Here is a 13076-nt window from a genome sequence, read left to right on the forward strand (position 1 = left end):
CAGCAGGTTACTGATCTCCATGATGTTTCCTATGATTTCTACTGGCCCAGTTAAGTTCTTTTTCCTAGATGGAAGATCATCTTTAGCCTTCTTCAGATACGAAGCTGGGGCCCACCCCTCTTTGCCTAGATACCTGCAGATGCAAAAGGAAATATCATCACATCAAACACAGCCTTCTCATGCATTTCAGGTATAATAGCGAAGGCAAAAGTGATGTATGATAACATAAAATAAAATGAGGTTCTTGGATAAGCTTTTGTGGTCTCCATTTATTATCTATTGATTAGACATCTCAAATTCAGGTGAGCTAGCAGTGAATTGTGGACTGCTGTTAAAAGCCACTAATCATCCTAGGGAAGGCGTCTCTCTGGATAAGAAATACAGTTACTCACAAAGCAAAGGACTTCTCCAGTTTGCTTTATGCCATACTTAGTACTAGGAAAGCCCGGTATTTTCCCACACAGCAAAAAAGCAGACTAGTGAGTAAAATATTTTAATACTTCCTAGTGGCAACTCAAAATGGAAAAGGGCTAAAATAAGGGTGCACAGAGCCCAGTACTGAGCCCCTCTTTCTGCAGTTTGTAAGGCCCTTGTGCAAGCCTAACCCCCCACCACAATTATAACGAACACTGCTCCTCCTCCCATAACTCCCAGTCCTGTGTGATCAGCTTCTCTGATGGAGAATATGGGACTCTTAAACTACTGCAGCTTCCTCTAGAACTGCAAGGTGGAGAAACAATTTGACTAAGGAAAAATGGCTTTGATGGAGACTAATTTTCCTGAACAAACTAGGGGTTATTTGAAGAAATAAACTGGGAAATCTGAACAGACACCTGAATCCAGTACGTGTTCCCGGAACACCAGCCTGAGCTGCTCGTGCTACGCTTCAAACTGAAGTCATTCTTCCACCACCGGGCTTTAGGGAAGATGGTTTTTCTAACTCCTGCCATTCCTAACACCTCAGCAGGGATTTCAGATTACAATCAGACTCCAGGGAGGACCATGTGGATGAACTCTGCTTTCCCTAATGAAACCTTAATTCGCTGCAGAGTGAGTCACTGAAACCCTTCTCTCTTTAATCTCTCAAGATACCCAAAGCAGGCACTTGAACTGTAAGTGGGAAAGCAGGCACCATTAAAATCCTGGTGCTCAGGAAATCTGTGGGTAATACAAAGGTTAAAACAGTAGGCCTCTAAGGCTCTTTAATGAAAATGGAGACTCATTAGACAGTGAAGGAAGGAGCTGGGGAGGGAGGTGGAAATATCATCAAATTGTCCCCTGGCAGATGAGCAACTTCATCATGCCAAAACTTGAATTCTGAGGTTTGGGGTGAGATTTTGGCACCAGGGCACACACTGGGCTCATTCACTACATCCAGACACAGGAGTGGTACTGGCACTATATGGGAAGAAAAAGCAAACATAGTGTAGGTTTCCTTCCCTAGACTTCTTCATTAATCAACCCGCACAATAGCAAATACAATTGCTGTACTTCTAGCAATGACCAAGGGCTTACTTGTCCAAAATCTTGCCTTTTCCTCCTCTCCCATCCAGATCAGCCTGGACACTTGAGATGCTGCTTCTCCCTACATACCTGCTTTCTGTCACACATCAATGCAAAGATATGGGATCCGCCCTGCTCAAAGAGGTTAGCAAAATGTTTTTCCAAATATTCTGGTGTCAAAGAAAAGCATCCCAACAGCTCTGAGCTTTGTTTGCTGTATGGAGACTAGCAAGCAGCAGCAAAATTGTAATGACTTGATTTGACTTCCAACAGATACACAGCATCCAGCCACTGATATTATGTCAAGATGCAATTTGGATCTATACAATTCTGTCCCCTCTTTGAGGCTTTTCTGATAAGCCTCAAACGGGAGGGGGGGGGGGGGGGCGAAATCAGGAAGGAAAAGAAATAAAGGCCTCAATATGTGACACATCTACAGTGTTAAGGCATCCCTCGGTGCCATTTTCTAGCCCTGAAGACTTTTGGCTTCATCTCTTTTTGCAGCAGACAGCCCTTTTGCAGAGCTGCTGACCAATGCTTTCTGTTGCCTGTACATCAGGGAAGTTTTTTTAAAGGATGTTTATACCTTTACATAATCTGGAGATGTAAAGGTTTTCAACTGTGAGAAAGCCACATTGGCCAATGCACTGAGAACTCCAGTTCCAAAGGTTACTTTCTACAGAGCTTGACTGTGCAAAATCGGAAAGAAAAGCCAGCTTACATACATCTTAGTTTGTGGGAGACTTAACATGTTTAAGATCAGAAAGGCAGCCACAGGCAGGTTCAGTACTGGCCCGTTAGTTCTCCTGCCAACTCTACATATTTGGATCAGCCCATATAACCCCACTGCTTCAGACACCTCTGATCTCACATAGTTTCTCCCAATGAATAGTAGCAGCAATAGCTGTACAGTTCATAACTTTGGGCAGCATAGCCTCAGTAGAGAGGCTGTTGCTGGTTATTTCTTCCTGTGAGTTAGTAAATTCAACCTGAAGTTAATGCTGAGCAGTACCTGCCAGCAACTGCCAGTTTATTTGTGCAACTTCACAAATAAAAGCTACTTATGTAAGTCAAATAGGCTTACATTTTTCACCTTAGCCCTTGAACTTGTCAAGCTCAAAGCCCTTTGCAATCATCACCTTGGAAGATGACTTGATCTTCCCATTTTATAAGTGAAAGGACTGAGGCAACTCCTTCAGCTGCAGAGATGTCCTGAACCAGTAATGATCTTCATTTCATATTCAAGAGCTGAATCACAAGTTCCTTCATTTATCTTCACAATCTATTGGAGACATTTCAAAACCCATCCTAGATTCTTCCTCATTTCAGTGCTACTGACATCTCCCAACTGTACTTCATTCACATGGGCTGAGGCTCAGAACAAGTCATAAAATGAACGCACAGGCAAACAACAAAAGCCTTACCTAGCATTTTGCTACTTACTTGGCCTGCATCCACGTGGGCACCATGAGAGCACCTTCAGGTGACAGTAACTGATACCAAGTAAGATTTAATAATGGATGCTAATGCCAGCTATCAGCATACTGGGAAGCACACAGATCCACTGAACTCAGCAGAACAACTGGAAGGATTCCAGGTCAGAGCCTTTCTTTCACTTCTCCAGTGTCCCAATGATGTTTGTTTTTTTCAGTTATAATGCACGAAGGACAAAATAAAGGAAGACACCAATATTGCCACTAGCTTCTACAGCATTGAATTGAGAGGGGTACAGAATGAGGTGCAGTGACTTGGTTCCTCGGTGATTCCAAAACCCTCCCTGTTTATATTACATGAGGGAAAAAATGGATTCAAACCATAGGAATGTAAAAAAAAAAGTCAGAAGCGCCTCTGTGAGTCTGAAAGTCACATCTGCTTTCCAGCTCCAGAGCACTGGAATTACTCCAGAGGGAAGCAAACTAAGGGGAAAAAAAAAAAAGAAAAGAAGAAAAAAAAGAAAAAGGACAGGAAATGAGGATCAGCACATGGCCAGGAATTTGGGGAAATTACATATTTAAGGTGGAACAGGCTAATGTCTTTAAGGTGGATTCCATTTACAAGCTGCTGGATTTGTTTTTGTTTCTACGCATTGATGTGCATGTGCAGTCTCCGTTACCCAGCCCAGCAGACAATGGGGCAACAGAATTCAGCTGCAGTCTCTTCTTGCTCCCTCTCCCTTCACATTCCCTGCAGGAGAGGGAGTTGCTCCTTTTAAGGCACTCAATATTGAGAAAAGTACATTTCTGCAGAAGAGGAATCCTTTTCTGAGTGGTACCTAACAGTATTCAGAGCAGTTTAAGTCTAATAAACAGCACAAGAAGTTGGAGATCAGCTACCCAGGACCAGCTTGCAGGGATGGATCACCACATCAACATCTCCAAAAGTGCTGCCCATAGAAAAAAAACATCCCAATTGTTTCTAAAAGCAGTTTAATCCTCCATCAAGACTGCAGCATGGTGCTCCACAGTAGCAGATAGAATGATAGCTGACAGCAAACAGACTTGACACTGGCATATGGGGAGCATATAAACCACCTTTCAACGAGAAGAGGGGTTGCTCAACTCAAAATGTCTCTTACAAAAAAGCCAAGAGCACGCTGCATTCCCCAACCACCATGGGGGCCTGGGGCATCCCCTGTCCTTCCAGCAGATACTCATGAAGGAGCTGCTTAGGCCGCTGCAGCAAGTGTCCACCAGAACACACTTCTGCTATACATAAAAATGTGTGTTCTGGGTTGACCCAAAGGAGTGTCTGAGGAAAAGGGAAAAAAAGGAAATTCTGCTTATTGTAGAAGTGCTAATATGGCAAAGGGGAACGTACAGTAGTAATAAGGTTGCATTTCAGAGGGAGAATATAAAAATAAACAAGATGTCTTGCAGTGTTTTGCCCCTCAGAAAACCTATGTGCTCTTGATTCCTCTATCTGCAACTTTGGATTCCACTTCTGTAAATTATTAAAGGAGAAAAAAATGTGACCTGACCAAACCCAGACATTTTTGAGTTCCTCCTATCTAGAGTGCCTCCCTGGCTCCACTGCTATCTTTATTAGCCTATTCCCTCTGTGGGAACATTAGAAAGAAAAAAAAAAATTAAAAATATCAGTTTTCTAAGTAGAGGATATGAAGAAAAACAACAACGTTGCTTCAGTCAGCAATTTCATAGTCCTTATTCATAGCCGATAAATTCAACAGAATACAAACAACAGCAAGTTATGACTTGGGGAGGGAAAAGGAAAACAGAATCCCTATAATTACAGGCTGAATGGAAAAAGATGACTAGATGAGACGTTCTGCACTGCCCAAGAAATAAACCTCCATTTTTAAGCTACCTGTTGTACCACATCTTGTTTAAAGAGAAATGGGACGTCACAGCACTGCCAGATTCACACAGATACAAAACAAAGGGCAGAAACATGAAAGAGCACTAAAACCACTGCTGCGTGAACCTAGATAGAGAAAACTCACCCTGACACCTCATATCACTATCTGAGACATATCTAACCTACATTCTCACCATAAGCATTTAAAAAGGGGATTCCGAAATCACAAATCACCTCTATGACATCTGTTTCAAATACGTAACAAAATATGACACAACTTTGCCTGCCCTCAGAATCTGGATCTTCTACATTAGGAATATCTAATGTGGATAGGCAGAAATCAGGCAAGTTAGTTGAGACCATCAGTAAGTTTGGAAAAGGGCTAGAGCCAGCAAACTGCTCTCTTACATCCCTGAAAATAGCACTACTTGCCCCAAACAGCTTGAGAGATCACAATCAGCCTTTCAGCATTGCTATAAATAGACTTAAACATGTAGCAGAATAACTCTTATACTGGAAACACATTGAAATTACACACAACAGAAAGCTTTGTTAGGTCTCACAGATCTTAACTCAGATATGGGCTTTTAACTTGAAGGAAGGAAAAAAAAAACCAACCTAGAAGTTCAGGAATTTCCCCACTGGAATGGTCCACAGCTTTTGCAGACGCTGTAGTGTTACTTTAATCACCACTGTATCGTCTTAACCTTTTCTTTACATTTTTTCAAGAGGCATTACAAACAATTTGTGCTTTCTTGCCCAGCTACAGAATTATTTAAATGCTAACATACAATGAATGATCAGAAAAGCTCACTGTCACATGTTCTGCAGCAACCTGGCTGCATGGCTTCTTTACCTTATGTACCACCATCCTTCCAGGTTCTTTTGAATGACCTCCACGGTGACCCCTTTTTCAAACCCGATCTCATCCTTCCCCTGGCTGGCGTACGGCTGGATAGTGACATATTTCTCTTCTAGTGAGGGGAGAAAAGGCAACATTAGTTAGGGTCAGAATTAGTCCAGCTGTTTTTCTGTTCTGCTTGCTTTTAAACTGTTATGCAGTGATTACGTGGAGCCATTACAAAAGGCGGAGCCCTGCTCAGGGGCCCACTGATTATTTATGCTGACGACATGACAGATAATCAGCCCCTTGCCACTACCCTGCTGCTGATAATCACAAAGTCTTTCCATGCCAATAATGACACAAAGTCCCCAGAGAACTTCCCCTTTTCTCCCCCCTCCCCAAGTTCCTCGAGTGGGTAAGGGAGAGGATTTGAAGCTGGACTTAACTCCCATACTGTAACTTGACAGAATCAGCTCAGCTGCCAAATCAGCCAAGCGTCACCATGGGAGCTCCAGCCAGTTGGCTCTTTTGAACACACACATGGCTGCACGAAGCGTTGTGTTACTGAAACCTGAGCCCTGCATCCCGAGAGGGACCGATCTTCTCCAGCTCGGAGGGGCTGGCCCATCACGCTGCTCTCTTTGCATGTCTGGAGCAGCATGGGTCTACAGCAATGAGCTTGAACAGCATTTTAAAAGTGACAAAAGAACATAAGGGTTTTGCATTTTATAGGAGACCATACAGCATCTTGCATTCACGGGTTGTGAAGTGTTTTGCAAACATACTTTTGCTAGACTTCACTCCAGAGAAATACAGGGGTGGCAGTGGGAAAGGAGGGCCAGAACTTAAGACACATTTCAAAAGCACATGCTAGATTTCAGGTATGTTGTTTGAGCCAAAAAAACCCTAGCATCCCTATTCCTCTCCATTGGTTATCCCCTTCCCAGCTGGGCAGAGGTGAGCAGACTTGCTTAGAGTAAGCCAATGAACAGAGAGCAACAGACACTTTCTCAGCATCTTCCTCCACTCACCAGCAGTCATTTATGCCAGGATTTCCGTCACGCGCAAGGTCAACCTTTTCCTCCATTAGCTTAAAACACAAAAAGACAACTGGCACTGAAAACGTGAACTACCAGCCTTGCTCTGAAGCAGCAGACACAAAGTGTTACCAAACCCCTCTCCTGAACCCAAGTTACAGTGCATGTAACAGCAGGAGTTTCTGTAGCTGGATCAAAGGCAGGGAAGGCAAGCACTAAAGCACACTCCAACTGGCCTAAATAGCACTTTCTACTGGCAGCCACAACAAGGCATGGCCAGGAACAAATAGAGGGTTCTCAGTGCACAGGAAGAGGCAGGAAATTAAGTGAATCTAGATCTCCTGATCACTGCAAAACAAAGGAGCTATGAAAAGGTTGCAGCAGTTCGAGGCAAACACTCTTTTGGAGAGAGTGAACCAAACCCAACCATCTGTTTGGTTTTGTGGCTCAACTTCATTTTGTTGCTGGGTGAAGCATGGAAACTTTAAAGAAAAACAAAAACCTTACTGAGACAAAGTAAGAAATAATACCTCAGAAAGGGGAAAAAATGTTGGCAGAGCATCTGATGGTAGAAAATTCAGCAAAGCTACATCTCTGAAGTCAGCTTCCCTTGACGGGTTGCAGTTGGATCCTTCTAGTTCTGCTGGTGTAAAACCTTTGCCTCCAAGAGAAAAATACTCTCTCCTACTCTCCCTAGGAGGGCTGCTTTGGCTGTTTTGTCACTGGTAAGGAACTCCAGCTAGTTTGTAATTAGCACCATCAGGACACACTGCCTTCCCCACAGAAAATATTCTACTGCAGGATGGGACCTGACAAACAAAACTCTGCTAATGAAACACGGCCTCAAAGTCACCGGACAGTTTTCCTAACTGGGTTTCTGTTCTGTGTGGTAAAAGCAGACACATTTTTACTGTTTCAAGTGACTGCTGCTGAAGGAGTTATGTACCCAGTTTCCAGTGCATGCAAAGCCCCAGGCACTGAACTGAACTGCAGAAGGTGCCTAGGCAGCTAGATCTTGTCCCCAAGAGGAAAGGGCCAAAGGGAAGTTCAGGTACTCAGAGCTGCAGCACTGTCTGCATACACATTGCTTCTGATACTTCCAGGGATGTTTACAGGACAGTAACAAAATGCTAAGCCAAGTGTTTGCTGGGTGCTGGAAGAAGACCCTGCTTTGTCTCTCCTCCATAACCTGTTTATTTATAACCCAGGCTATCAGAGTTCACTTGTGTCACGACAGCTGCAACAGAAGATTCTCTGTTTATCTTATTTTGCCTCCACGTGAACAGCAGTCTCTGCTGCAGCTAAAGCCAGCTACTCAGGTCCTCTTGCAGGGCAGAGTGCTCTCACTCTTCAGGGTTGAGCGAGGTGCTCACTCCTGGATTTCAACACAGCTTTCCTAACTCCTGCTCCAGCAGGACTTCTCCTATGTGAGACATTGAGACAGTGGTCGCCTATCAACCCCAACAGTATCTCCAAGTCCCATCATTCAAGGGAAACCAAAGTTTCAAGTGAGGATCCTTTGCAAAGTAGCATGCAATCACCTTCCAAACATGAGATCCCTTCCTCCTCCACACAAACCCACTCTCTCCATTCCATGAGTGGCTTGCCGGGGAAAAGGACAACGGATCTATGTGAGCTACTACAATAGCCAGCAACTTCTGCAAACAACTCTTGGGCCTGCATCTATGCATGTGGGCAGACATCACTGCTCTACCTGTTCATTACTGCCTTCCTCCCAGCCACTGACTCCTGAACTTCCCTTACAGTTAGTTTCAATGTCAGGCAGAAGAGCAGAGAGATGCTCCAGCTCCTTTCATTCTGGCTGAAACAGGCCAGGAAGGACTGACCATGCTGTTGAGGAGGTGCACTGAAAAAGCAGCTGCATGAAGAAGCCACATCCTCAGCTGAGAGAGCTTCAGCTGCTTCTCTGAGCTTTTCACCATCACTCAGGTTCACTGAGAAGTGAGACTGCTCTTGAGATTACTGCTTTGCATGTTGCTCCTCTCACCTTGCTGCTTCACACACACTACACTTGATATTGTCTGTCAGTGGCTCTGAATGACCAGAGACACTGAGTTGCTAAGGAAGACGGAGCCCCATCCAAGTACTGTGACACTGGGATACATAGGTAAGTCTGGTGGGCTTTTCTGAGCTGCCACTGTCTTAGCCTGTCCATGAGCACCTCTGTTGCTTAGATCTTCAGTCTTGTGGCTTTCAGCTCAAGACTACCACTCTTTGAGAGGAGAGCCTTCAGATGATTCCTTCTTACACAGCGGGAGGAGAAAGAGACTGAACAAAAGTAGGAAGGGAAGAGAAAAAAGTTCTTCCATGAAGCAAGACAACCCAAACAGTGTCAAAAAGTAACTTCGAAAAGAGGGTCCTACAATGTTTAGCAGTTCTATTTTTCAACCTATGGATCAAAACCAGGAAGCCACCATTACAATTTCCCTTTGCAAAGTGCTCTCACAGCAAAAATTACAGCCATTTCCAAGATTACACACATTTAGTTTCAGTGGTGCAGGAGATACCACAAACATACATGAGGTTTGTAACTTAAACAGTATTTTGGAGATCTGGGCCCCCTTGCAACCAAAGTGTAATTCTGTTTTGCTTTCCAAAGACTATCCCTAGCCAGTAGATGCTTTTTATAAACCAAGATTTGCTGAAGGAACTAGTGGAGCTTTCAGTGGATGTGTCACTTATGTTGGACACTGCATCAGTCCTCTTATCAGATTACTATTCAAAAGTCTTTAAGAGAAGGCATTTGGCACTTCATGAATGATACATAAAGTTACTGGAAAGACTTTGCACAGATTGTTTCATGGGAGAATCAGCAGAGCATCAGCCAGTAGAAAGACACTGCTCTGAGTTACACTGACAAATCTGAAATGTTATGTATAGTATAAAACAAAGTCAGTGAACCATCTCAGTCCTACCAATGTTCTATGCTCAGATCTACAGAGAATATGAAAATTTAATTTTGACTCATTAAGTTTTGACTTAACAATTACCAGCAAAAAAATGCTAACAAAAGTATAATTTGTATTCCCCAGCTGTAGCTTCCATTACATGAACTTCACTGCTGGAGGTCAAGTGAGCAGAATAAACTTTACTGTGTGCTACAAAGCACGCACATCAGCTAAAACGCTGCACTTTGGAAATAATGGGATGAGACTCCCCCTCCTCCTCCTCAAGATCTGCTATAAGCACCTCTGTTCTTAATGCATGATACCCAGAGATCCGTTAATAGCTCAATTAGCCAACTTCACTTATAGTTCTTTACCTCTAATTTACAGGTGAAAGATACCTCCCTCCAGGTCAGCTGGGGAAGGCATCTCGACTGGAAATTCAGCTGCACCAGGAAGTCTGAACAAGGGACACATGAAGAAGCAAAGCCTGTTCGGCACAGAGTGACAATACAAAGCTGTCACAACATGCATTATCCAAGTGCAAGCCACTTAGCTTGGAAGGAAAGGATTAGTATGTGTCCCTCTCCCTGCTCTCTGGACACAGACACTATTTGAAACATGCACAACAAGAATTTCTGCATTTCTTGGATTACTCAGCTCGTACCACTCACTTGTAGCTGTGCTCTGTCCAGCCCTCCCACCCTGGCAGCCCAATTCTCAGTCCACTAGTTAGTCCAAAGCCTCATTTTCCTATCAATCGTACTCCACCTTCCTTTTCTCCTCCCCAAAGAAAGGCAGGCTTCTCTAACTCTGGTTCTGCCCAAAGTCTCCTGAAGAAAGGCAGTAGAGGCTTGGTGCCAAAATATAGACACAGATCCTGGTGGATCACTGGGAAAAGTATGGACAGCAAAGTACAGTTCTCATGTCCTTGCAACAGCCAATACTACAGAGAGGGCTTCTTCTAGCAATAGAGATCTTCCCCTGGCAACCACAGCAGAGGCTGCTACAGTCCTGTTGAGAGGTGTGCATGTATCCAGGACAAAGCATTTGAGTTGTACTATGCCCTGCATTTCAGCTATGTGTGCTATGTGGTTCGTACAGATGTACTCAAGCATGCTATTTTCAGCAGACCTGGTAGAAGAAAGCCAGTGGTATGCGAGAGTTATGGGTCACTCCTTCACAAGCCACAGACATCCAGTGCCCTTCTGCAGCTGTTGGGAGGAAAAAAAAAGCCAAACCATCAACGCAACCATTTTGCATCCCCTCCAGCAACCTAACAGTGCTCTGCCAAGCTGAGCCTTTCCTACATGCAAAGAGAGTTTTAAATCTAAAAAGCTGCTTTAAAAACACAGTTTATGAATGCACGCCTAGTGCTGCAACAGACCATTCCCTTCAACTTCCTTTGTCCTTCCTCGCACAGTTCATTACCCTGCTGTGAGATGGACCAGCAGCCAACCCAACCAAGGAAAAGCTAGTATGATTCTAAGCCTGGTTTGGTTCATTGCAGATCTGCATGAGCGCATAGGAGAAGAGGAGATGCTGGGGTAGCCATAGTGTAGTAGGTACTGAAATATTTCTTCCATCTAGTCCAGCCTGTTAAGTGGCTATGATACAACATATCAGTTGCAAAAAAACCTAGAGATGCTACATTCAACTTGTCAAAGTTTAGGAGGACTTAACGCCAATGACATTTATTTTTGGATAATGGCAGATCTTAACAGTGCTTTGTGTTTTTCCCTTTTGAGGATTACAGCTTGTAAGCAAAGAGTCAGCAGATGAATCCATCCCATCACATTCCCTTTAATCAGCATATACTCAAATAGGTTTTCTTTTGTTTCCCCTACTGTATTTCTGCCTACTAGTAAAGGGGAATCTCAAATAATTTTTAGCATTGGGCATAGCATTTTCTGTATCAGGTGACCCATTAAGATACCTCTTCCACAGGAAAAGCCTCAAAACAGCTCCACACATTCCTGAAGAAACCGTACCTAATTGTCTGACAGAGCAAGTCACTGAACTTGACAGCCCATGAGGCTACTCCAATCCCATCTGTCAAACCAGAATTTCAGATTTTACACGTTCACTTGTGCACACACACAGTACACATTAAAGTTATGAGGTGTCTTGAGAAGGCAACTTGGTCCCTCCTCTGGCTGTCTGGATTTATACTTACTGTCAGACCAAGGAAAGCAGACCTATGGTTTTACTGCTCAAGTTGTGATGTAGAGCTTCAGTAGCACTTTCCAAATCTTCCTTATTCAATCTTCCCGATTCCCTTGGCACCGGTTACTTCAGATTCCTCCTAGTCTATCACCAAGGTAACGGTTCCTTTCCCCAACATCTTCAAAGTCCTCTATCACTGCTGCTCCTCACCTCTAGAGTCCCAGTCTGGCCCTTCAGCCTCTTTTGCACAGCCACCTCCTGCCTCATTTGGTCCTTTCCCAATCTTTGAGCGCTGCTCTTGCCCAAGCCTCTTGGCACAGCAGCACTCTATATTTCAGCCAGACTCCTACCAGATGTACACCCAATTCAGTTGCCTCATCTTGAATTTTCAGGTCTGTGTGCTGTGCCTTGCTTTAATATCCAACTACACACTCACATGTTCTGCTCCCTTTGGAATTCCCACTCCTCCAATCCTTTCATCTTTTCCCACTCAACTCCATGCTTTTCTTATGATGCCTCATCAACCTGAGTAGACTTCTTCCTCCGTGGTATCAAATAACCTGAAACTCTCAAATTCTTCCTAAAATAAGCTTTGCCTACCCTGACTTCCTGCCTTGCCAAACAAGCTTAGTTTTAGTCCTTTTCTAAAAGCTTTTAAAAATACCAAATAAATATCACTTTCCACTGTGAAAAACTTTTTTGTCATAATAAGACGCATGCCAAATTGCCACTTGCCTGGGCTCCTTTGATGCACAGATCTCCTTCTCTTCATTTAGGCTGTAAACTATTTGGGACAGGAACCTTGCCTTTAAGCAGCTAAAATACCATGCACGTTTCCAGCCCTGCATAATCAGTCTCATCTCTCCCAGGCAAATGGCCAGCGCTCATATGTTTCTGCTTTCAAGTTCTGAGCGCCCTGTTTCGCATACCTCTCCTTCACCTATATTTTATAAGTTTGCTCTTTTCTACCTCCATAAATAAGTGTGGAAGTTATCTGCAGCACTTCAGAAGCCAAGCAAGGGAGTAATTTCCTTTGCTCAGCTGGTGTTTGTACATGCACCCAACTTTCTGTGACCCCATCCTTGTTTGAAATGCTGGTAAGGGTGGGGATAAGGGTGGGAATTGGGCTAGAAATTAGCCAATTAACGATTTCTCAGCAAAATACAACAGCCCCAACCCTACATCTTCCAAACCACAGAATTTTCTTTCAAAATACTTTCCCCTCAGTCAGCAGTTTGTGCCTGCCCTCCCCCATTCCTCCACTCTACCCCCCCCCCTTTTCCGAACCGCTTTCTGAAAAAAGCC

The 13076-nt window shown here is 43.9% G+C and overlaps 1 protein-coding gene across 1 annotated transcript in view; it reads right to left on the reverse strand.

Moving 5' to 3' along the window:
- SH3PXD2A (SH3 and PX domains 2A) overlaps positions 1-13076 on the reverse strand; it is a 44590-nt gene that overhangs the window by 5898 nt on the left and 25616 nt on the right. Inside the window, exons 6-7 of the mRNA XM_010184746.1 lie at positions 5675-5792; positions 1-133 (exon numbers count right to left, since the gene is read on the reverse strand). The exon at positions 1-133 is cut by the window's left edge and continues 238 nt beyond it. Coding sequence (XP_010183048.1) covers positions 1-133; positions 5675-5792 — 251 coding nt within the window. The remainder of the gene's footprint in view (positions 134-5674; positions 5793-13076) is intronic.

The sequence above is a fragment of the Mesitornis unicolor genome, unplaced genomic scaffold, assembly GCF_000695765.1.
Source record: "Mesitornis unicolor isolate BGI_N332 unplaced genomic scaffold, ASM69576v1 scaffold23035, whole genome shotgun sequence".
In the NCBI taxonomy this organism is placed as follows: domain Eukaryota; kingdom Metazoa; phylum Chordata; class Aves; order Mesitornithiformes; family Mesitornithidae; genus Mesitornis; species Mesitornis unicolor.